The 26,398-nt window shown below is 47.5% G+C and overlaps 1 protein-coding gene across 2 annotated transcripts in view; it reads right to left on the minus strand.

The window, feature by feature from the left end:
- Window positions 1-1,217: 1,217 nt before the first annotated feature.
- GABRG3 (gamma-aminobutyric acid type A receptor subunit gamma3) overlaps window positions 1,218-26,398 on the minus strand; it is a 544,844-nt gene continuing 519,663 nt past the window's right edge. For both annotated transcript variants that reach the window (XM_045005104.1, XM_045005114.1), the window contains 2 exons: window positions 7,741-7,937; window positions 1,218-2,422 (listed from right to left, as the gene is read on the minus strand). In XM_045005104.1, the coding sequence (XP_044861039.1) occupies window positions 2,144-2,422; window positions 7,741-7,937 (476 nt within the window). In that variant the 3' untranslated portion in view covers window positions 1,218-2,143. The remainder of the gene's footprint in view (window positions 2,423-7,740; window positions 7,938-26,398) is intronic.

The raw sequence follows: 26,398 nt of genomic DNA on the forward strand, positions 1-26,398 counted from the left end.
ACCTCACTTCATAAGTCTACCACCCATATTGCTTATACAATAACTCCAATCCAATGCAGGGAACCCACAATTAAACATAAACACAGAAGGTTTACAGAGTAATAGTGAGCTACAAAGGCAATGTGATATCATTACAAATATGTGTTGCTATTTTGGGGCAGATGAGTGTTTGTTTTAGTTTATTGCAGAAGATGGGTAGGATAGACTTCACTAAAATGAGGTCCCGATCTGGCCAAAAAACATTTTGTTTTCTCTCCAAAGGAGAGGAATGCTTTTTCAGTACTTCTGCTTCACAGGAGCCAAACAGGCAAGGATTTTTCTAGATCCAGCTTCCTTTCTCTGTTATCATTTGACTTGGCCATATTTTTATGATACCAGAAATAATATTTTGAAAAGCTACTTTTAGGTTTCTTGTGAGCTATTTGTTTAATTAAAAACACTCTGAAAAGAGAGAGAAGCAGCACTGAGATTCATTGGTGTTTCCAAGAACATGACTAAATTACTGTTCCTTGTAGTTACCATGGTATTAGTCCTTGTATATTTGTGGGATTTTACCTTTGTTTCCATTTGAGGACAGGAGGAATTGCTCTTCAGTTATAAGTACTGTACATTATTTTCAAATATACATGGGTGAGACCCACATTTTAATCTAACAATCTAACACACTCTTATTACTTTATGTGGCTAGTTTTTAACCAAAGAGCACTGAAAACTCATTGCTATTTGGTAGAGAATGTGAGTTCTGTTGGCTTAATCACATCTACCGAGAGTTTGCTGGAAAAGGAAGAGTTTCTTAACACTCTAGAAATATTTAAAATGTTGCAAAATGGACAATTCTCAATAATTTAATTTGTGAAACATGTTCCAAAAATACAAAATGCTTTTCCAAGTTAAAATCTATTTGTTTGTTTTAAAAAAAAATCCCCTAGTCTTTTCTGTATCCAATATCTGTTTTGATTTAAATCCAGTGTTGATGCACTCAAACTCCTATACTGAACTATATAGGTCAAAATTTTTCAGTCCTTAACTCAGACAAGACTCCCATTGACTTCAACAGGAATCTTCTGTAATTAAGGACTTCAAGATTTAGCTCTATAGGAACAGAATACCTTTATTTTTCTCCACTCTGTAAAAACACTTAAAGGGGGAAGGGAGGGGAAGAAAAATGCATGGGTGAACTTTGCATTAAATTGTAACCTGCAAAAATCACATACCCCTAGTGCTATTAAGTAGTGAATCTTACATATGTCCTATCAACTATAGTCTGCTACAATATCACAAACAAGCAGAAGTCTTGTCCAGTTGCAAGTAAATCTATTCCAGAAATCATGTACCATCTTGCTATGTTTGATCAGTTATTTTTTTTAAAAAAGCTCTGAAATGCTCTACAAGTAATACTTGCAGCTACTTCAGATATAGGCAGTGTCTCTGACTTTATCAAATTCTGAGCATTCTTGTAAATCAGCTTTTTCACCTCAAATTAAAATTAACGTGTGCAAGAAGGGGGCTAAGCCTATGAATCCCATAGCTTTGCAGCAGAAGACACCTTACATGGCTTGATGGGACCAGAGCAACTGTCTTTATTTTATGGTGATTCTCCCATGCAGAGACAACCAAGACAAGATCTCCCAGCAACTGTGGAATAGGTCTCAATAAAAGAAGGTGGCTTGGGTTGGTCTGGATTTAGACATCTCCAGTTGCATCATGGCTAACCAGCACCAGTGGGTGTTGCCTTGAGCCCCAGGGAATGGGAGAAACTTTGAAAGGGACATAAGAATGAAGAACCCATATCAAATGTTTGACCTCTGTTTCTTGCTTGAATGCTGTCTAGCTTTCAGTGCCAAGGGAGAACAGTAAATGTTCCATTATATTAGAATTATTAATAAACATTGTTTACACTACAAATTCAGCTGAATTTAGTAAGAATCTTGTATTTAAAATGAATAGCAGTCAGGGGAATTCTTCAAGGTTTTTCTTTTTCAGGCAACTACATATTAAAATCCTTCATTGATTTCTGTGATGATAAAAGGTAACGTGGCCTCTATAATTTGAGATGAAACTGACCATGTCCTCCTTCACTTTTTCATGTTCACTATCCCAAGAAGTGTGAAAACACAGTAGTCTTCACCACTAACGGCAACACTTAAAGATAGAGGTATCCAACCCAGTAGACCAGGTTAAACAGCAGGAACGATGTTGGAAAAAAGACCCTGGAATAGGAGTCCAGTTCTAAGATGTCTATGTGAATCCGTCCTCTCCTCCATGAGCCAGATTTACATTCTTCATAACAGCAGAAAAAGCTCTGGCAGTCTTTCCCATCCAGACACTCATAGACACAAGTGTCTTCAAATTCTTGCCAATACATGGCATTGTTCAATGTGATGACTGTAGGCGGCGGTCTTATATCAAGTACAGAATAGTTCTGGGGAGAAGGAAAAAAAAGAGAAAACATTTGAAAAGCTGCCTTGGATTGTGAAGATAGCAATCTGTAAACAGCTGACGAACTAGCCCATAGATTCTAGAGATGTGCTGAGCATGCGCAACTGACACTTTTGGATTTAGGATCAATGTCACTGCCTTTGCAAATAGGTTTCCATAGAATAATTTGGATATACAGTCAGCAGTTAAGTTAATTCTGGGTGTGTATTTTTCACAGATGTTTCAAGGCCTATTATCCATTAGATACCTAATTTTCATATTTAAAGTGTTTGTTTAAACTACCAGTATATCACAACATGATCATCAAAATCACCTCTTTCTAAAGTTACAATTAAGAATGGTGTCAAAACTATAATTAGAGTAGGCATATGGGCACATCAGTTATTTTATGGGGCAACCTCATCCCTATCAGCAAATACAGCTGCATTAATGCCACCTATGCTTATCACGAGTGAGACTAATCCCCCAAAATGAAAAAAGTCAGCTGAGAGTGACTAGAGAAGAAAAGTGTTATCGGCACAGACTTTCAAATTAACATCACAGGATGCAAACATATTTTAACTCTCTTTATAATAATAATATCAAAAATTTTCAAGGCTCTATCTCTCTACCTCTACCTACATGGTAGGGCTCATCTTTCTTCTATCTTGCCTTCTACCCATTCTCTTCTTAACACTTTAACTTCTCCACTATCATGTCATTTTATTGTCATGCAGCCCTCTCCTGTAACAACCTCCTTTTCCCTAAGCATCAAATCTCTGCAAATCTCACCTCTTCTACTGAAATCAGTGGAAACACTCTCATTGACCTCTTTGATCTTTGGATCAGGCCCCAGAAGCACATGCCAAAATTCCCAAGGTATACTTGAAATAAGTAAATTGTCGTTTCTCCTTCCTTTTTCTTTCAACTCCCCTTTTTCCCTCCCCACAACCTCTTTGGATTTATTAATTTTTAATATTAACCCATCTCATTAAGTATGAAAGTTCCTTGGCATAGGACCTTGTTGTCTTCACACCACCATGCATATCAATGTCTATAACAATAATAATATGATACAGCATGGTCTCACGGAAATCCATTTTAGCTCTGCATTAAATACCGTGCTACTAAAACACTATCATAACATTTGACTGCAGCTTTATCAGCTTGAAAACTACCACTTTGGCCTGGATCCAAAGGAAGTTATGCATTACAACACCTAGTATCACAATGCCTAGCTTGTAGGTGCCTAGAAAATCACAAGAACAAACTGTGATCCACAAAGACTGAGTTAAGTGCTCAGGCTCTGTATACAATGAAAAGGGATAGCTATGCACCTGACAATGTGATCCACAAATGCCAGCACATGAGGTGAGGAGCTCCCGGAGCTAGCCAATGAGAGATGTGGATGAAAGGGGTGTGTTCTAAACCCCAGCTCTCTCATGGTGATAGATGCTTAAGTTTAGGCTGCAGGGAGGCACCTATCTTTGCTAGGGATCCATGAACAGCAACCCCTCTCCTGGAGTCAGGCAGCTTAGGCACTTGAGTCATTTCTTGTGAGACTAGGGTAGGTGTTTACCTCACTCTACACAAAACAGGGCAAAGGAAGGATAAGAGGTGATGCCCACCTTATAACTCTTAGCACAGTGATTAAACCACGCATCTGGGAGACCCACATTCAATTCCCTCCTCTGCCAGAGGTGGGAAGGATTTGAAGAGGGGTCTCCTACTTCTCAGGAATATGCCAAACCACTGAGCTATGAGATATGCTGATGGGGGAGAGGGTGTGCCACGAATTCTCCGGCTGAAGCTGTTCTACTGTGGATAAATACTTAGCATCATTGGGCCAGACAGAGAAAGTGAGAACATGCACAATAGTGAGAATGACTCTATTCCAGTGAGAGACCCAGAGTCCAGTCTCCTGCTCCAAGCACTCCTTAATTATTCAGACTCGATCATTCAAAAATGGCTGAACAAAATAATTTCAGGCATGGGATGTACAAAGTTCTCTAGGAGGAAGAGTAACTTTCCAAAAACAGAACAAAAACAAAAGATCAAAAAAGGAGGGGGAAATTTGAAAGCAAACTCTATTTAACAGTTTGATAGTCATTAATATATGTCCCATGGTAGTTTCTATGAGAACTGTACATTCTTTGTTTTTTCATTTTTGTTAGTTTAACTTCATGATATAATTTGTATTCACAGTTTCCATATATTACTTTATAAAGCAGATATGCAAAGTTGCATGGGTAAGAATAGGGCAGCAGGAGATGGCACATTTGGCCATCCTAGGTCATTTGGAAAGAGCTTATAGCCAGAGGCATTTATGTTCCTCTCCCAAAGCCAGAAAATAAACTGACCTTTTACCAAAAAAGAAGAACTTTCACAGTCAGGCTCAAGCATGACCTTACATTGCAGCATCTTTCATGAATAATTTCAAACTGATGTCAACAATATGTGCATGCATCCATTTGTTGCTGTTGAATAAAATAGTGTACTCACCATCATGTGACCAAAACTGACATCAGGTAGCTCAAATAAAGATAAGAGAATCATTCAGAAGAAAAAAAATCTTTACTGCTTTATATTCATCTGGTTTTTAATGTTTCTTAAAATATCCCTTAACAAAGGCATGAAACTCCCACAGAACCTTTCATCCACCCAGAATTCTTTTTCACCCATTGACTTCATTTATTTAGTAAATAATAGCAAAACCGGCCTTCACTCTCATGTCACTTAGCAAACTGCCATATTTTCAGTCAAGACATCTCCCTAGCATTAGCATTATTTCCTCATCTTGACATATACTCCTTTAACGTGTCCGTGTCATAACTGCCATATTTTCAGCCTTTCCACACCATTATCTTTTCCATTTTCTCAAAGCCAGCTCACTTCTAGCATGCTATAGAATTCCTTTCAGTAGCACACTTCTCATGTTGCCTTTCATATACACCATACATTTATAAGGACTGTTTTAGAAACTAATGCCATGTATTAGTCTAGCTTGTACTCATCTTCCCCCATTATTCCTTTCTTTTATTCTCTTTCCACTTCATGACTTATTTGCTGAATCCTGTCTTCTCTTTCTTTCTTTCTCTTTTCCCTTGAGCTCTCTTTAATTCCATTCTTCTCAACCTCTCTCCTCTAATGCTTCACCTCTTTTATTTCAAATGAACATGTTTCCTTTTTCCAGCCTGGAAAAACAGAATTTCCCTCAACCTCTCTGACTCTTATCTTCCACTAAACATTTTGAGTGGGTGAGCCGCTTCTACTCCCTCAGTTTCCTCTTCTCTAGTTCTCTCTTTTATCTCTTGCCTTCTGAATTTGCACTTCACTTCACCGTAATGTCTCATAAAGTGAACAACAACATTCTCCTGGGAAAATATTTAAGAAGAGTTTATTTTAGACTTTTTGGAGGGGACTATTTTTATGTCCCTCTGGCAGGTCCCTTTGCTGCCATGAGTCCAATTGTACTGGACTCAGAGGGAAACATACACTCTAAAAATGTTTTCTGAACCTAAAAATTACTGTTTTAAAGTTTACTATCTCATTTGCTTATAGAGTTAGGAACAAGTGTGGGTTCCAACTGGAATGGTAGGGACCCTGGAATCAACTTTTCTGAGTAGTATAAAGCTCATGTTTCTAGACATGAAGAGCCATCAGATAACAGACTTCATAGCTGGTGTTTTTATGTATATGGAAAAGCTGTTAAAGATGCAGGACTGAACTTTGTCTGTCCTGGGCCATGTACAGGTATAATTTCAGACTGGGGGGAGAGAAGAGGAAGAAGGAATCATTTATGTGGCAGGTTGGGGTTAAATAAATCCAGGGGAGATGATTTCTTTTGAGGGGGCAGGTGATGCAATGAAAAGTGCATGATAAATTTGTTTGTTAATAGATTCTGCAATCCATACTGTGATGGGGCAAGGCCAGATGGCTACAGTAAAGTAGTAAGGAACAGGTATGTTAGCCCCAGGCTAACCAAATCCCTAGTACCATGGTAACCAAATGGCAGTTGCTCCAGGTTAATCAAGACACCTGGGGCCAATTAAGATCTTTCTAGAAGGCAATGGAGATAGCTACATTGATTGGGACACCTGAAGCCAATCAAGGGCTGGCTGGAATTAGTTAAAAGCCTCCCAGTTAGTCAGTGAGATTTGGGTGTGAGGAGCTGGGAGTGTACTGCTGGAGGATTGAGGAATACAAGCATTATCGGACACCAGGAGGAAGGGCCTGTGGTGAGGATAAAGAAGGTGTTTGGAGGAAGCCATGGAGAAGTAGCCCAGGGAGTTGTAGCTGTCATGCAGCTGTTACAGGAAGCACTATAGACAGCTGCAGTCCACAGGCCCCTGGGCTGGAACCCGGAGTAGAGGGTGGGCCTGGGCTCCCCCCAAACCTCCCAACTCCTGATCAGACACAGGAGGAGTTGACCCAGACTGTGGGTTCCACCAGAGGGGAAGATCACTGAGGTGAGCAAATCTGCCAATAAGTGCAGGACCCACCAAGGTAGAGGAGGAACTTTGTCACAATACACAGGGATATCACTTCTGCCTCCACTCATGTTCACTTCAGCACCATCTCCATGCAACACGGATGCTCACATTCTTCATACCCACCACTTACTCTTTCTCTGTCATGCCCCCCAACCAGGCACACATCCACCTTTCACTCTCTCCAGCCTCTGCACATTCAGACAAATACCCTATTCATTTTCTGAAGCCCCACTCTTCACTTTCTGCACTCCCATACATATGTACTCACCCATCATTCATCCCTACTGCAACTTGTCATTCTCTGATCTTCCTGCGATGTGCCCCAACCCCCCCCCATTCACCCCTCACCTTCTGTTCTAGACACCTCTGCTGCACCCCCTCAGTTCCTCATTCCCTCAGCTTGGGGGGGGGCTATCTCCCTCTTTCCTCACTTTCACTCCTTAAGGCCTTATTCAAAAATCCTTGCAACTGGGGCTGGACAAGGAATCTGTGCTACTTAAGTACCTCTAGATTTTTTTTTTCAGTGGGGGAACATTTTCCTTTCCATTCACCTGCATAGCTGAAAGGCAGGGAAAAGAATAGAAGGAAGGACTGCTGCTATGGAATGTATTGCATTTGGCAGCAACACGATTGACGCCTACGGCAACTACTTTCCCACCTAGTTGCTGGAGTTGATCTAGAATTGGGGAGGGTCTAGGCAGGGTGGGTTGGGGTGTTATTTTGCAAAAGCATATGGAGGGACCATTGCCTTGACTGGCTGTGTGACAGATTCCCTCTCAGTACTACACTCTATGCCCTTCATTAGTAATCTTAGGTGACCACATCTTACCGACTTTTTCTTCTTGGTACAGTTTGGCTTCTTGCAGCTTGAGTAGTAGTTGAGGGTTGCATACTCCATCAGAGCAGCAAAGACAAATAAAAAGCATACAGTCACAAACAGATCCATGGCCGTGACGTAGGAGACACGGGGTAAAGACTTTCTTGCAATGGTACTCAATGTTGTCATGGTCAATACAGTGGTAATACCTGCACACAGAAATTGCATTTAAATGTATATATATCATTTCTTAATAGAAAAGCGGAAACTTTGGAAACACACATGATAGGGGACTAACATCGAACCAAGCAGTTACAGGAAACTGATCATCCCCATATAATATCAATGGATCACTGAATAGTGGTTAACATAAAACATTGAGTGAAAAATTAAATCCTCAGTAGAGTGGGTAGCCAGATGGTAAATATTTTGCACAAAACATTTCAAAACCAACGAAACATTTGCCTCTGGTATTTTTAATACTCCCCCCCCCCCGAAATTCTTACATTTTTCTTTTTTCAGTGCCCCTCCCCTGCCTTTCCCTCCCCATTCCCCTTTTCTTTCTCCTGTTTCAGTGGCAGGTGCGGGCTAAAGGGAGACCGAAAAGGGGGGAATACCTAAACCTGGAAAAATTGGGGTTTGAGTTTTTCAGTTAAAAACTGAAAAATGTTGATGAAAAAATTTCTCACACAAAGTAAAAAAGCCATTATTTGTCAAAGGAAGTTTTGATTTCTTTTGACCAGCTGTAATTGTCAATAAGGATTTAGGTCCCAGTCCTGCAATTGGCAGCTTGCTGGCCAACTGTTGCTTCCATGCACATCCTCACTTGCTGAAGTCAATATCAATCAGCAGCAGCAGCAGTCTGCCCAGATGTTATCAGTTTAAAGGATCAAGGCAGCAATTTAAAGGGCTCAGTGCTCCAGCCACTGCTGGGAACCTCAGGCCCTTTAAATTACCATCTGGGGAAGCTGGTCTGGTACGGCACACCAAGGTATACCAGCTTACTTTCACCTATGCCAGTTTAGTTCAGAATCCATTCTTTCAAATATGGTATCTTGGATGGACAGACTAATATTTAATCTAATATGAATTATCTTGATGTAAAATATACTGAAACCACACAAACTGGTTTGTACTGGAAGTGAAAGCTGTTTGTGTGTGGTGTTCATATTTGGAAGTGGCTCTGCCTGAGAAATAAAGACAAGGTTTCCATTTTTGGACTAGTACTGGCAATACTTTTTTGGGGGAATCACTAGGCTTTTACAGAAAAATTAAAAATATAAACTCTTGGATGGCTTGGAAGAATTTAAAGTACCATTTGAACTACACCCCAAAAGACATACTTTAAAACAGCATAGGTATAAATAATGTTAACTGTTGTAGGAGCAGCAGTGATCTGTATGCTATGTATGACTATGCTATGTATAACCCGTCTGCGCAAAAGGTCTGTTACACTTCTCCCCACCCCCTTTTGTCTCCTCTCCCGCTTTGAATACCTGTGAAGTGTCTTTCCCCCTCCCCCTTCCTCCTGGAATACTTGTGGGATGAATGGGCTGCTTGAACAGCTGGAAGATCAGAAGAGCTCCCAGGTTGACAAGGTGTCTGGGACTCTAATTAGGCAGCGCTCACACACCTAATGCATGGACACTGCATGGACACTGTCCGAGGTGGCCAAGTCATCTCTAGTCGCAGGCCATGAGGAGCGGGTCCTTAAAAGGAGAAGGGGCCATGTGCTCAGGAGTGCACTCACAAGCTTGTACCTCCCGTGAAGGCCCTTCACCCGGACCTCCTGGCCAGTGGTTCGCTGCATTGCATTTCATCGTGCCTCAGGAAAAATTACCTTCATCACACCGTCCATTGCTGCGCTGTGGGACACTTACCTTGAAGGATCCTGACATCTCCAGTGCCATGCCTGTCCTGAGAGTGTGAGTATGAGAGTGTGAGTGTGACACTCCCACCTCCTCTTTTGAGCTTAGATATCAGTATAATAGACATGCTGCATTCTGCCAAACTCTGGTGGGTCATTAGTCCTCCTTAAACTTAACTTTACTGGTGGAGAATGTGGGCAGCTTAGTGGAGGATTTGACCCAAGACTAGGGGTCCCCTGGTGTCCCCCGTAGTCTCTTGAGTGGGTCCAGCTCAAGCCTGCATGAAAAAGTGGAAGGCTAGCAACCCACTGCAGGGAGAAAAGTTATGTATGCCACTGTGGGGCAAGGGGAAGAAAAAGGCGAAGCAGCCCGAGCAAGAATACAGCCCACTTGGGGAGTGCCGCCGCCGCCTGAGGTGTTGTTAGAATGGCTCCAAAAGAAAGGGGCAGACCCCTGGATGCCAGGGGCGGTTCCACCTGGGAGTACAATTCCTGAACTAGAGATCATGTTGGATAAATATGTGCTTGTATATGGTCCCAATAAGGCAGGACTGGATTGTGCAGTCGCCTGGCTGCTGTGGCACGCAGGCTAGCAATGGCAGACAGCAAAGAGTCAGCTTGCCACTCAAGGACCGAATTAATGAGTTGGAGAAGGAATGGGATATGTGGAAGGTACAGGCTCTGACTGCTAGTGCCCAGGTGTCTTCCCTCTCTGTAGCTGCAGTACAGGTGGTGGCAGCAGAGGAGGAGCAGGAGCAGGTGGAAATAGAGAATGCCGCTCTGAGCCAGTCCTGGAGGGGTCCGCCCGGGAGAACAGGGTCTGGGGGGCTTATTCGGCCCGGGGTCGCTGCCGTTGGGATGAAAGCCCAGCAGGATGAGGGACCATATGATGATTGGGATGGGGATATCTGGTGTGATCCGGATCCCCCAGATCCAGACCCAGGATGGCCCAGACCGGCAGTCCGGAGGGTGGTCTGAAACTATGGGCCTGCGCCCGCAGGGGGCGGGGCAACCTCAAGTACTGGGCACATTGTGGCAGAGACGGAGTTGACTCCTGCGCAAGCAATAGAGTTAGCAAAAATCTGCAAATTTGACAACATCAGCTCAGGATTAAACAAAGACTGTGAATAGCTAACCAACTACAAAACCAGTTTCTCCTCCCTTGGTTTTCACACCTCAACTGCTAGAAGAGGGCCTCATCCTCCCTGATTGAACTAACCTTGTTATCTCCAGCCTGCCTCTTGCTTGCTTATATATACCTGCCCCTGGAGATTTCCACTACATGAATCTGATGAAGTGGGTATTCACCCATGAAAGCTCATGCTCCAATACGTCTGTTAGTCTATAAGGTGCCACAGGACTCTTTGCTGCTTTTACAAAAACCCTGGGTGGCCCCTTGCACTGCGGGTTCAGTGGGTGGGTCTGGGATATGGTGACCCTGTGTTGGGATCAGGGACTGAACCTAGCTGAGATCCGACGGGTGTTAAAAGCTGCGTCCGGGTTGGGAGGAGTTTTAGCAGGGGCAGCTTGGCAGCAAGCCGGTCATGCCACACACAATAGTATCTTTGATATGTTGGTGGGGATGGCGCCTTCTGTGGGGTTGCCTGCGTTGTTGGCCGAGTTTGTCTCGGCAGCTGCTGTGCCTGGGGAAGAACCCGTCCAGTTCATAGAGAGAATGATTCTCCTGGCATGTTTGTGTGGCCGGGGTGTGGCTGCCACAGTGGGAGGGCAGGTACCCCTGACCATAGCTCAAATAGCCCTGCCTCTGGAGGAATTGAGGCTGATGGCCCAGGGTCTCCCAGTCCATGTATAGCAGGCGATTTGGAGGTGGAGACCCAGGGAACCCGCGGATGTGGAAGTCTGACTGGACACAGTCCGGCAGGCTGCTCTCATCCCCCCGCCTGTGCCACAACCACCAGTGGCAGGAGACCGCAGAAACCCTGGGAAATCAGACCCTCTGTCTGGAAACTGCAGGGGGCAGTCCTGCCTGCGGAATAACCTCTGGTGGGTTTTGCTGGAACACGGGGAGGACATGGACAATTGGCCTGGGAAACCCACCGGAGAGCTGATGCCGTGATGTGTGCAGTTGGGGATACCTCGTCCTGCAGGGGAGCAGAGGGGCATCCCGGCCCCGTCAGGAGCAGCACCAGCTGGCTTGGATTGGCCAGCTCAAGTCCCCTAGGAGAGCCCTCAGGAGGACAGATGCCCGGAGGACAGGTGATGATGCATAGCCACCCTGTCCCCTGATCCGGGGGGCATCTAGTAGTCCAAATCAGGGTAGGAATGATAGGTACCCCCTGTGTGGCACTGGTGGATACTGGTGCAGCAGTTTCGCTTTTACCCTTTTTTGTGTGCAAGTTCTGGTCAGTTGTGCTGGCTGCTTATGGGGGTCAGGAGGAGAGAGGAACATTGTTGTCAGCAACTAGGTGGGAGTTGGCAGATTTGGTGGCTAACCTCCCCTGGGTTCATTCGTGGATGGCAGACAAAGTTATTCTGGGGATTGATCAGCTCGGAGAGCTCCGTTTGGTGGTAGATTGTGCCAATCGCTGCATGTGGCAGGTCCCCGCAGTGGATTGTGGGGAAGATCTACAAGGAGGGGTCTCTGGAGTGCTAACCTGCTCTATGTTGGGGGTGGCAGCTGTGGAGGTTCTAGAGACAGATGAATGGAAAAATCAGATTCCTAGGGTCTGGGCTATGGACAAATACAATTGTGGTCTCTGGAACGGGGAGCCCATTTTCATTCAGGGTCCCCAGTGCCGCCCCAGAAACAATACAAGTATCCTCCTGAGGCAGAGCAAGCTGTGGGTGAGATATTGGATGCCATGATAGACCAGGGAGTGGTTCATTTAAATACCTCTCCTTTCAACTCCCCCATCTAGCCGGTCCGCAAGGCAGATGGGAAGACCTGGCGACTAACTATATATTATGGTCAGATAAATGATTGCACCCCACAGCGGGCTCCAGTGGTGGCAGACACAACCGCATTGTTGGAAAGTATTCTGCCCGAGGCACAGTGGTTTTCAGTAATTGATTTAGCAAATTCCTTCTTCGCCCTGCCCCTTGCTCCAGAGAGCCAAGACCGATTTGTGTTTATCTTTCGCAATACCCAGTATACATTCACCCAGGTTCCCCAAGGATTCCACAGTTTCCCATGCTAGCCCACCAAGCTGTGACTAGCACCCTAGACCCCCTCTGAGCGGCCATGGGACCCCGGAGGGAAAATGGATACACCGCGGACAACTCAAAGGAGCAGGGTCTGCCGCAGCGGGAGCACTGTGCTAATTTGTTTCTAAGCTTCTATCTTTCAGCCTTTGAACTGGAACATCAGGAGAGCTGGTACCAGCTGAAGAGTTATAGAAATACCATGGTTATAGTGTCATGATAAAGTCTGTGTTCAGTGTTCTGTGTTGCATGTTCTGTGTCTGTCTCTGGTTGGTGTCCTGTGCTAACACTGGGTCCAGAGAGAGAGGGGATACTACACTAGACAGGGTAAATGCTTTTTCCTCTCTCTACTTCCCCCATCTCCAATCAAATTATCAATCACATCCACCTCTCTCCAAAAGACTTTGGTCCCCAATGCATCAGGTTTATTTTTTGTTAGGTTCTCTAATAATAATTTTGTTGTTGGGGTTTTTTTTGATACATTTGTATTGTTAGTTACATTTTCTTGTATTGTTAATTCCACTTTCCTCTATGCACCCTGGTTCTACTTCCCCAAGCCCTGAAGGGTAGCTCATGGGCCCCCATAACCTGTACAACTAAATGTTAGTTTAAGTATCAGCAATTTCACCAGGTTCTCTGTTACTGTGTATCTTCCAAATCAGTTTTACCTTGCATGACAATTCTGGTACTCCTACAAATCTTATTTGTTGTGTGTATTTAAAGGTTAGGGTTAACTTTTATTGTTTGATGGCTATTGCAGCATCAAACTTGGGCCTCATTTTGTTTGTCAGTGTACCCAATTATTGTAATGCTGATGGTTTTATTGTATTCCCAATTATTATAATTGTGATTGTTTGCATTTGTGTTGATATTATATCTGGTGTTTAGTCAGTTGTAATGGTTTTAGTTATATTCACCTGGTTATGATTGTTTGGTTTGTTTGCAACAGATCACCTGTGCCCTACAACGACAACAACTACTGTATTGATCATAGATCCAGGGGTGGAGTGTTGTAGGAGCAGCAGTGATCTGTATGTCTATGCTGTGTATAACCTGTATGCTCAAAAGGTCTGTTACACTTTCCCCCTTCTTTTGTCTCCTCTCCCTCTTTGAACCACCTGTGAAGTGGTTTTTCCCCTCCCCCTCCCTCTTGGAATGCTTGTGGGATAAATGGGCTGCTTGAACAGCTGGAAGATTAGAAGAGCTCCCAGGTTGACAAGGTGTCTGGGACTCTAATTAGGCAGTGCTCACACACCCAATGCATGGACACTGTCCGAGGTGGCGTGTGACCAACCAGATGCGGCCAACTCATCTCTAGTTGCAGGCCATGAGGAGTGGGTCCTTAAAAGGGGAAGGGGCCATGTGCTCAGGAGTGCACTCACAAGATTGTACCTCCCGTGAAGGCCCTTCACCAGGACCTCCTGGCCAGTGATTCGCCACATTGCATTTCATCGTGCCTCAAGAAGACTTAACTTCATCGAACTGTCCATCGCTGCACTGTGGGATATTTACCTTAAAGGATCCTGACATCTCCAGTGCCATGCCTGTCCTGGGAGTGTGAGTATGAGAGTGTGAGTGTGACACTCTCCTCCCTTATTTTGAGCTTAACTGGCAGTATAATAGACATGCTGCTTTCTGCCAAACTCTGGTGGGTCATTAGTCTTCCCTAAGCTTACTAGCTGGTCCAACTTCAGGTAACATTAACTACAAAAAGAAGAGTAATGTTTTGCAGCAGCATGCACATTTGAAATATTAGTGGGGTGACAAAACCTATGCCTCACAGTAAAACTACTGCCCACATATAGTACTCTTTTTGATACCGATACAGCAATGTCTATGGATTACGTTTACCTAACTTTACTCTTTTCTTCATAAAAGACTGACGGCACTTGATTTGTAGTGTTTGTAATGGACTAAAATGATTCACAAGGATCCAATCCTCTCTCACATCATATTGAATAGCTATAAAACCACCGGGAGAGCTAGCAAGCTGAAGTGCTAGCAGAGTGTTTACACCACACAGCTCTACATCTCCTTTATGTCAAAGGGTAAATAATGCTATCTGTCAGGGGTCTAAAATGTGCCTCTGAGATCAGCATCAGGATAAAGAATACTTTGCTGAAGCTGAACCCAGACAAGCCTGAGGTGATGCTGATGGAAAGAAGGGAGTGCTCTGAAGAATTTTTATCTTCCATAACAGCCACTGAAGGCACTGGCTCTTAGGCCTTGGAGATACCTAGATACCCAAATAATCATGGAGGCAAAAAGCTTCCACTTCTCAAAGGTCATGCCTGATCCTAGCAGAGACAGATGTGGCCACAGTAATCCATGCACCTGTAACTCAACTACTATGTAGGGCCGCCCAGAGGATTCAGGGGGCCTAGGGCAAAGCAATTTCAGGGGCCCCTTCCATTAAAAAAAAAGTTGCAATACTATAGAATACTATATTCTCATGGGGGCCCCTGTGGGGCCTGGGGCAAATTGCCCCACTTGCTGCCCCCAGGCGGCCCTGCTACTGTGGCTCAACTACTATGATTCTCTGTATCAAGGTAGGAAGTCCAACATCCTGAAAAAGCTTCTGCTAGTTCAGAACACAACCGCGTCCCTGCTCAGCAACACGTCACAGCAGAGCTTTGCACTGATTCCCCCATGAACCTACAGCAAGTCCATAGTCTCTGTCTTGACTCACAAAGTTGTTCTTTGCTAACAGGGACACTGTGTGTGTGTGTGTCTCTCTCTCTCTCTCTCTCTCTCTCTTACCACAGCCTCCAATGATCAGTATGTTCCACAGGCAGGGGCGGCAAGTTATATGGGTTCAAGGTGCTCAAGCACCAGGAATATTCAAGGTTGAGGGCTGTGCTCCACCAATATTTGGAGCTGGGTTTCTCCCTTGGCCCTGCCTGGAGCGGGTCCTCCCCCGCCTCAGAGCTTCCCTGCCTGAAAGAAAACAGTCAGTGCCTCTCTCCCTTGCTTGTGCTGCTTCTGCCTAAGGCTATAGAGATCAGCCGCTGGCAGCCTCTTGGAGCACCGGGGGAGGGGAAGAGGGAGAGAGGAGGCGGCGGGGGAGGCACACACATGCTTGGGAGCTCTCTCCCCCGCCCCCCGGCACCACATGGAGGAGATGCCAAGGGGACTTCCGGCCAGGAGATGGACATCTGGGGTGGACCTCACTCACCTGAGCAGCTGCTGGGGCTTCGGTGAGGTTTGACCCTGTGATCCCCCCACAGCCCCCACTCCTGCCCAATGAGACAACCCCCACATAGTTCCAAGTGCCCAGTGAGACAAGGGTGAGGGGCAGCAGGCTGCAGCAGGGGAGGAAGGAAGCCACATGTGCTGGCAGTTCCCCCCGCCCGCTCTCCAGCACCCACCCACCACAGGGGAGATGGAGGAGGGGAGCTTCCTAGACCTGAGCAACTGGGGCTTGGGTGAATTTTGTGACACCCTACCCCCCCCAGCCACCACCCTGCAGTCCCCACTCCTGCCCCATGCTGGGCAAGGGGCAGTCCCATCCCCTATCCCCAATGAGGCTATGGTGAGGGGCAGCAGCAGGGGAGGCCACACGTGATGGCAACTCCCCGCCCCTCCCCAGTACCTATCATAGGGGAGGTGAGTGGGCTTTCTGGACCTGAGAGAGTCCCTAGGAGCATGTGCAGTGACTGTGGTGCAGAATGAGTGTGCTGCGGGGGGTGGGGGGGAGGAGAGGGGGGAGAGGAGGGGTCCCTCCCCTGGAGCTTGCTGCTGCCAGTAAGCAGGGGGAGTCCTCTATGGCCCTAGCCCTGGGGCAGCCTGTCTGCATCCCAAGTTCCTTATCCCCAGCCCTGCCCCACCCCAGAGCCTGCATCTCCATCACCCCAACTCTGAGCACCCTCCTGCACTGTGAACCCCTCATCCCCAGCCCCACCCCAGAGCCCTCACTTGAGGGGAAAAATGTGCATCTTAAATTTGGTGGTCAGTTTGGAGTATCATTGTGTTTAGCACAATACTTGATTATTTTACACCCTTTAAAGTATACGGGTGTTACAAAGTGGGAATGTTCTTAAGGTTTTCTCTGAATACTGTGTGGGTGCCTCAGTTTCCCCTATGCATTTCTCAAGGATCTAGATGTTGGGATAAGGATGTGTGATTGTTGTAGAGCCCTAGAGTGCCAGTGTGATGCTGTCTGCACAGAGAATGGCCGAAACCTTGTCTCCGGCCAACTGATGGCCTGGGCCGCTGTCCTGCAAGGTGCTAACTGAAGGTGTTGGAGAACAAAGAGATCAGGTGGCCTCCTAATGCCTGGAAAAGAGACAAAGGCCAGAGGAGAGAGTGTCAGTGCCTGTGTGGACTTCTGGGAAGTGCATGGTGTGGAAGGGGATGCTGGGATGCTTTGGAACTATTCCATACAAAGCCAGTCAGGACTCTGGGGGACCCTCCTCTCTCTGAGCATACTGTCTCCAGGGCAAGAAGCTTACACCTTCCTGGGTCTGACCTCAGAGCATTCAGCATGCCCTTCCACACTGTGCGCTTTCCGCAGCGAGTGTACCCAGGCAGGTCCTGGGACAAGCAGAGGTCCCTGCACCCCAATTCTGCAGTCAGACGTGACTCTCAGCCAGCCGGTAAAACAGAAGGTTTATTAGACGACAGGATCACAGTCTAAAACAGAGCTTGTAGGTACAGAAAACAGGACCCCTCAGCCAGGTCCATCTTGGAGGGTGGGGAGCCTAGACCCAAGTTCTGGGGCCACCTGATCTCCTTGTTCACAACACTTTCAGTTGGCACCCTGCAGGGGAAACTAAGGCACCCACACAGTATTCAGAGAAAACATTAAGAACATTCCCATTTTCTCACAACAGGTGCAACAAAATATAATACTGTATATTGAAGCACGCAACAGTTGCTTCTGACTTTCCACTTTTAATTGACCGTTGTAATATTGTGGTGCTGACGCACTGTAGCTTCATTTTATATCGGTTTACAGGGCGGGAGCCGGGGGGGGTGGAGCACCACCATTTTGGGTACTAACAAAAATTATAAAAACCTGCCGCCTATGCCCTTAGGAACCCTAACCCTAGGGCGGGAAGCCCTCCCCCTTAGAAACCCTAAACCTAGCTCCAAGTGCCCTACCCATAGGTACCCTAACCTTAGGACAGGGCGCCCTACCCTTAGGAAACCTAACCCTAGGGCGGGAAGCCCTACCCATAGAAACCCTAACCCTAGCTCCAAATGACCTACACATAGGAACCCTAAACGTAGGGCAGGGTGCCCTAAACATAGGAACACTAACCCTAGCTCCAAGTGCCCTACCCATAGGAAACATAACCATAGTTCCAAGTGCCCTACACATACGACCCCTAACCCTAGGGCGGGAAGCCCTACCCATAGGAACCCTAACCCTAGCTCCATGTTCCCTAACCTTAGGAACACTAACCCTAGGGCGGGATGACGTACAAATAGGAACCCTAACCCTAGCTTCAAGTGCCCTACGCTTACAAAACCTAAGCACAGGGTGGGAGGCCCTACCGACAGGAACCCTAACCCTTGCTCCAAATGCCCTACCCTAAGAAACCCTAAGCCAGGGAGCGAAGCCGTGCCCATAGAAACCATAACCCTAGCTCTATGTGCCCTACACTTAGGTACCAAAACCCTAGGGAGGGAAGTCCTACCTATAGAAACCCTAACCCTAGCTCAAAGAGCCTTACCCTTAGGAACCCTAAACCTAGGGCAGAAAGCCCTACCGATAGGAACCCTAACACTAGCTCCACGTGCCCTACCCATAGGAACCCTAACAATAGGGCGGGACGCCCTACCCATAGGAACCCTAACCCTGGATCCAATTACCCCGCACTTATAAACCATAACCCTAGGTAGGGGTGTACTACCCATAGGAACATTAACACTAGTTCCAAGTGCCCTACCGATAGAAACCCTAACCCTAGCTCAAAGTGCACTACCCTTTGAAACCCTAACCCTAGCTCCAAGTGCCTTACCCATAGGAACCCTAACTATAGCTACAAGTGCCCTACCCATAGGAACCCTAACCCTAGGGCGGTAAGTCCTACTCATAGGAACCCTAACCCTAGCTCCAAGTGCCCTACCCAGAGGAATCCTAAAACTAGGGTGAGAATCCCTACCCATAGGAACCCTAACCCTGGCTCAAAGTGCAATACCCAAAGGAACCCTAACCCTAGCTGCAAGTGCCCTACCATTAGAAACCATAAACCTAGGGAGGGAAGCCGTACCCATAGGAACCCCAACCCTAGCTCCAAGTGCCCTACCCATAGGAATCCTAAACCTAGGGTGGGAAGTCCTACCCATACAAACTCTAACCCTACCTCCAAGTGCCCTACCCTTAGGAACCCTAACCCTAGCTTCAAGTGCCCTACCCTTAGGAACCCAAACCCTAGGGCGGGAAGCCCTACCCAAAGGAACCCTATCGCTGGCTCGAAGTGCCCTACCCATAGTAACCCTAATCCTAGCTCCAAGTGCCCTACCCATAGGAACCCTAACCCTAGCTCCTAGTGCCCTACCCATAGGAACCCTAACCCTAGGGCGGGAAGCCCTACCCATAGGAACCCTAACCCTAGCTCCAAATGCCCTACCCATAGGAACCCTAACCTTAGGGCGGAAAGCCCTACCCATAGGAACCCCAACCCTAGCTCCAAGTGAACAACCCTTAAGTACCCTAATCATAGGGCTGGAAGTCCTACCCATACGAATTCTAATCCTAGCTCCAAGTGCCCTACCCTTAAGAATCCTAACCCTAGGGCGGGAAGCCCTATCCTAAGGAACCCTAACCCTAGCTTCAAGTGCCCTACCCTTAGGAACCCTAACCCTAGTTCCACGTGCCCTATCCATAGGAAACCTAACCCTAGCTCCAAGTGCCCTACCCATAGGAACCCTAATGCTAGCTCCAAGTGCCCTACCCTTAGGAACCCTAACCCTAGGGCGGGAAGCCCTACCCATAGGAACCGTAACCCTAGCAACAAGTTTCCTACCAATAGGTACCCTAACCCTTGGGCTGGACACCCTGCCTATAGGAACCCTAACTCTAGCTCAAATTACCCTACCTATAGGAACCCTAACCCTAGCTACAAGTGCCCTACCCATAGGAATCCTAACCCTAGGGTGGGAAGTCCTACCCATAGGAACGTTAATCTAGTGCCAAGTGCCCTACCCATAGGAAACCTTACCCTAGAGCTGGGTGTCCTACCGATAGGAACCCTAATCCTAGCTCCAACTGCCTTACTCATAAGAACCCTAACCCTAGGGCGGGAAGTCCTAACCATAGGAACCCTTACCCAACTCAATGTGCACTACCTTTAGGAACCCTAACTCTAGGGCGGGAAATCCTACCCATACGAACGCTAACCCTAGCTTCAAGTGCCCGACCCTTAGGAACCCTCGGGTGGGAAGCCCTACCTATAGAAACTCTAATACTAGCTCCAAGTGCCCTACCCTAAGGAACCCTAACCCTAGGGCGGGAATCCCTACCCATAGGAACCCTAACCCTAGCTCCAAGTGCCTTACCCATAGGAACCCTAACCCTAGCTCCAAGTGCCCTACCCATAGGAATCCTAACCCTAGGGCGGTAAGTCCCACTCATAGGAACCCTAACCCTAGCTCCAAGTGCCCTACCCAGAGGAATCCTAAAACTAGGGCGAGAATCCCTACCCATAGAAACCCTAACCCTGGCTCGAAGTGCCATACCCATAGGAACTCTAACCCTAGCTCCAAGTGCCCTACCATTAGAAACCATAACCCTAGGGAGGGAAGCCGTACCCATAGGAACCCCAACCCTAGCTCCAAGTGCCCTACCCATAGGAATCCTAAACCTAGGGTGGGAAGTCCTACCCATAGGAACGTTAATCTAGTGCCAAGTGCCCTACCCATAGGAAACCTTACCCTAGAGCTGGGTGCCCTATTGATAGGAACCCTAATCCTAGCTCCAAGTGCCTTACCCTTAGGAACCCTAACCCTAGGGCAGGAATCCCTACCCATAGAAACCCTAACCTTAGCTTCAAGTGCCCTACCAATACGAACCCTAACCCTAGCTCCAAGTGCTCTACTCATAGGAACCTAACCCTAGCTCCAAGTGCCCTACCCATAGGAACCCTAAACCTATTGCGGGGTGCTCTACCTATAGAAACTCTAATACTAGCTCCAAGTGCCCTACCCTAAGGAACTCTAACCCTAGGGCGGGAATCCCTACCCATAGGAACCCTAACCCTAGCTCCAAGTGCCTTACCCATAGGAACCCAAACTCTAGCTGCAAGTGCCCTACCTTTAGGAACCCTAACCCTAGGCGGGAAGTCCTACCCATACAATCTCTAACCCTAGCTCCAAGTGCCCTACCCTTAGGAACCCTAACCCTAGCTCCTAGTGCCCTACCCATAGGAACCCTAACCCTAGGGCGGGAAGCCCTACCCATAGGAACGCTAACCCTAGCTCCAAATGCCCTACCCATAGGAACCCTAACCCTAAGGCGGAAAGCCCTACCCATAGGAACCCCAACCCTAGCTCCAAGTGAACAACCCTTAAGTACCCTAATCATAGGGCTGGAAGTCCTACCCATACGAACTCTAATCCTAGCTCCAAGTGCCCTACCCTTAAGAATCCTAATCCTAGGGCGGGAAGCCCTATCCTAAGGAACCCTAACCCTAGCTTCAAGTGCCCTACCCTTAGGAACCCTAACCCTAGTTCCACGTGCCCTATCCATAGGAAACCTAACCCTAGGACGGGGTGCCGTACCCATAGCAACCCTAACCCTATCTCCAAGCGCCCTACCCTTAGGAACTCTAATCCTAGGGCGGGAAGCCCTACCCATAGGAACCCTAACCCTAGCTTCAAGTGCTCTACCCATAGACACCCTGACCCTAAGGTGGAGCGCCCTACACATATGAACCCTTAGCCAAGCTCCTAGTGCCCTACCCTTAGAAACCCTAACCCTAGCTTCAAGTGCCCTACCCGTAGGAACCCTAAGACTAGGGCGGGGTGCCATACCTTTAGGAATCCTTACCCCAAGTCCCAAGTGTCCTACCCTTAAGAACCCTAACCCTAGGGCGGGAAGCTCTACATATAGGAACCCTAACCCTAGCTTCAAGTACCCTACCCATAGGAACCCTAACCCTAGCTCAAAGTGCCCTACCCTTAGAAGCCCTAACCCTAGGGGGGGGAAGCCCTACCCATAGGAACCCTAACCCTAGCTCCAAGTGCTCTAAGCATAGTAACCCTAATGCTAGCTCCAAGTGCCCTACCCTTAGAAACCCTAACCCTAGGGCGGGAAGCCCTACCCATAGGAACCGTAACCCTAGCAACAAGTTTCCTACCAATAGGTACCCTAACCCTTGGGCTGGACGCCCTGCCTATAGGAACCCTAACTCTAGCTCAAAGTACCCTACCTATAGGAACCCTAACCGTAGCTCAAAGTGCCGGACCCTTACAAACGCTAACCCTAGGGCGGGGTGCCCTACTCTTAGAAACCCTAACCCTAGCTCCAACTGCCTTACCCATAAGAACCCTAACCCTAGGGCGGGAAGTCTTAACCATAGGAACCCTAACCCAACTCCACGTGCACTACCCTAACCCTAGCTTCAAGTGCCCTACGCTTACAAAACCTAAGCACAGGGTGGGAGGCCCTACCGACAGGAACCCTAACCCTTGCTCCAAATGCCCTACCCTAAGAAACCCTAAGCTAGGAACCCTAACTCTAGTTCAAAGTACAGTACCCACAGGATCCCTAACCCCAGCCGCAAAGGCCCTACTCTTAGGAACCCAAACCGTAGCTTAAAGTGCCAGACGCTTACAAACCCTAACTCTACGGCGGGGTGCCCTACTCTTAGAAACCCTAACCCTAGCTCCAAATGCCTTACCCATAAGAACCCTAACCCTAGGGCGGGAAGTCCTAACCATAGGAACCCTAACCCAACTCCAAGTGCCCTATCTTTAGGAACCCTAACCCTAGGGCGGGAAATCCTACCCATACGAACTCTACCCCTAGCTTCAAGTGCCCTACCCATAGGAACCCTAACCCTAGCTCCAAGTGCCATAGCCTTAGGAACTCTAACCCTAGGGTGGGATGCCCTACCCAGAGAAACCCTAACTCTAGATCCAAGTGCCCTACCCTTAGGAACCCTAACCCTAGGGCGGGAAGCCCTACCCTAAGGAACCCTAAACCTACAGCGAGAAGCCCTACCCTAAGGAACCCTAACCCTAACTCCAAGTGCCATACCCATAGGAACCCTACCCCTAGGGTGGGGTGCCTACCCATAGCAACCCTAACACTAGCTCCAAGTGACCTAGCCTTAGAAACCCTAACTCTAAAGTGGGAAGCCCTACCCATAGGACCCCTAATCCTAGCTCCAAGTACCATACCCATAGGAACCCTAATCCTAGCTCCAAGTGCCCTACCCTTAGGAATCCTAAACCTAGCTCCAAGTGCACTACCTATAGGAACCCTATCCGTAGGGCGGGGTGCTCTACCAGTAGGATTCCTAACACTAGGTCAGGAATCCCTACCCATAGCAACCCTAACCCTAGCTCCAAGTGCCCTACCCTTAGGAACCCTAACCTTAGGGTGGAAAGACCTACCTATAGGAACCCTAACCCTAGCTCCAAGTGAACTACCCTTAGGAACTCCATCTCTAGGTCAGGAAGTCCTACCCATAGGAACCCTAACCCTAGCGTGGGAAGCCCTACTTATACGAACCTTAACCCTAGCTGCAAGTGACCTACCCTTAGGAATCCTAACCCTAGGGCGGGCACCCCTACCCATAGGAACCCTAATCCTAGCTCCAAGTGCCCTACCCATAGGAACCCTAACCCTAGCTCCAAGTGACCTCCGATAGGAACCCTAACCCTAGGGCGGGGTGCCCTACTCATAGGAACCCTAACACTGGCTTGAAGTGCCCTACACATAGGAACCCTAACCCTAGCTCCAAGTGCCCTACCCATAGGAACCCTAACCCTAGGGCGGGAAGCCCTACCCTAAGGAACCCTAAACCTACAGCGAGAAGCCCTACCCTAAGGAACCCTAACCCTAACTCCAAGTGCCATACCCATAGGAACCCTACCCCTAGGGTGGGGTGCCTACCCATAGCAACCCTAACACTAGCTCCAAGTGACCTAGCCTTAGAAACCCTAACTCTAAAGTGGGAAGCCCTACCCATAGGACCCCTAATCCTAGCTCCAAGTACCATACCCATAGGAACCCTAATCCTAGCTCCAAGTGCCCTACCCTTAGGAATCCTAAACCTAGCTCCAAGTGCACTACCTATAGGAACCCTATCCGTAGGGCGGGGTGCTCTACCAGTAGGATTCCTAACACTAGGTCAGGAATCCCTACCCATAGCAACCCTAACCCTAGCTCCAAGTGCCCTACCCTTAGGAACCCTAACCTTAGGGTGGAAAGACCTACCTATAGGAACCCTAACCCTAGCTCCAAGTGAACTACCCTTAGGAACTCCATCTCTAGATCAGGAAGTCCTACCCATAGGAACCCTAACCCTAGCGTGGGAAGCCCTACTTATATGAACCTTAACCCTAGCTGCAAGTGACCTACCCTTAGGAATCCTAACCCTAGGGCGGGCACCCCTACCCATAGGAACCCTAATCCTAGCTCCAAGTGCCCTACCCATAGGAACCCTAACCCTAGCTCCAAGTGACCTCCGATAGGAACCCTAACCCTAGGGCGGGGTGCCCTACTCATAGGAACCCTAACACTGGCTTGAAGTGCCCTAGCCATAGGAATCCTTACCCTAGCTCCAAGTGCCCTACCCTTTGGAATCCTAACCCTAGGTCGGGAAGCCCTACACATAGGAACCCTAACCCTAGCTCCAAGTGCCCTACCCATAGGAACCCTAACCCTAGGGTGGAAAGTCCTACCCATAGGAACCCTAACCCTAGCTCCAAGTGCCCTACCCATAGGAACCCTAACCCTAGGGTGGAAAGTCCTACCCATAGGAACCCTAACCCTAGCTCCAAGTGCTCTACCCATAGGAACCCTAACCCTAGGGTGGAAAGTCCTACCCATAGGAACCCTAACCCTAGCTCCAAGTGCCCTAACCTTAGAAACCCTAACTCTAAAGTGGGAAGCCCTACCCATAGGAACCCTCACCCTAGCTCCAAGTGCCATACCCTTAGGAACCCTAACAATAGGGAGGGAAGCCCTACCCATAGGAACCCTAACCCTAGCTCCAAGTGCCCTATCCTTAGGAACCCTAAACCTAGGGCGGGAAGCCCTACCCATAGGAAACCTAACCCTAGGGCAGGAAGCCCTACCCATAGGAACCCTAACCCTAGCTGCAAGTGCTCTAAGCATAGTAACCCTAATGCTAGCTCCAAGTGCCCTACGCTTAGGAACCCTAAACCTATTCTTCGGCACAATGAAATTACAGACCAAAGGGGCAACTTGTGACCATGGGAGCTTCACCCAGACTATGGAACTCCTCAGCTAAATGAACTGAAAATGACTGAGATCCTGGCCACCTTCAGAACCTCCATGTAAAACCCATCTCTTTGTCCGAGCATTCTGGCAACAACACTTTTACACTCCCACTGCTCACTCAATCTTTTATTTTATAAAAATAAAAAGAAAAAAAACCCTAATCTCTACTTCCTGAAAAAGAAGACAGAGATTTTTGTTCTTAGTCTTGGAGGGTACTTTGTCATAGATTCAGGGTAACTGCACCTGTATTCCCTGTCCATGGTCCCTCAAGGGCTCTCAGACATCACCTCTCCAGGGCGGAGACTTGTGTCTCACTCCCTCCTGACAACAGGTTTTAAGTCTGCACTGCTCCCTGAATTACACTGCAATATCCCTAGCAAACCAGTCTGTCTTTGCTTTCTCTATAAGGGCTATGACTAGTGTATTGCCATCAGATACACATCACCACACAGCTTTTTCTAAGCAAGCACAATTATTCTTAAGGTAAAAGCATTACAGAGAAAATATAGAAAAACAACAAACTTTTCTATATGTATGATAAAAGCCTACCAGAGGTCACCCAGAAAGAAGGCCCGGAGTCAGTTTAATCTCAGGATATTTATCGAAAAGTCCTTCTTTTCTTTGTTGTTCTCTGGAGAATCCAGTTTGAACCAGTATATGTGAGCCGCCATCCCCCTCCCCCGGGAGGGGGACTTCTCTGGGAGGGAGGTTTATAAGCTGTCTGATTTGCCTTAATTACCGCCCACTGTTTTAAGTTCCTGGAGGAGTTGTGGTAGCTGTCCCCCATGGAGTCAAACACAATTATACATAAATCATTCATTTAAAACCAAAGATAGATGTTGCAACTCCATGCAGTATCGCGTGTGGCTACTACAGTGATGAGTGCTAGGATCAGAACCTAGTTAGATAGAAGACCACAGTAGGAATGGGCAGGAGCTGGGACAGAGTTGCAGCAGCAGTGGCATTTGAAAGGGCAGCCACAGGGGAAACTGTGTAGCATCTCTTCAGCCTGGGTTGGGGCTGGATTTCATCTCCCCAACCATATTTAAAGAGCTCAAAAATTCAGGCTTTAGGCAAATAAGATGCCATTGCTTAGGGTATGTCTGCACTGGAGCTGGCAGGTGTAAATTCCAGCTTTCAGAGACATACCTGAGTGAGCTCTGACTGAGCTAGCGCACTAAAAATAGAGTGTAACCAGGGTGATGTGAATGGTGGGAGGG

The sequence above is a fragment of the Mauremys mutica genome, chromosome 1 (assembly GCF_020497125.1).
Source record: "Mauremys mutica isolate MM-2020 ecotype Southern chromosome 1, ASM2049712v1, whole genome shotgun sequence".
Lineage (NCBI taxonomy): Eukaryota > Metazoa > Chordata > Testudines > Geoemydidae > Mauremys > Mauremys mutica.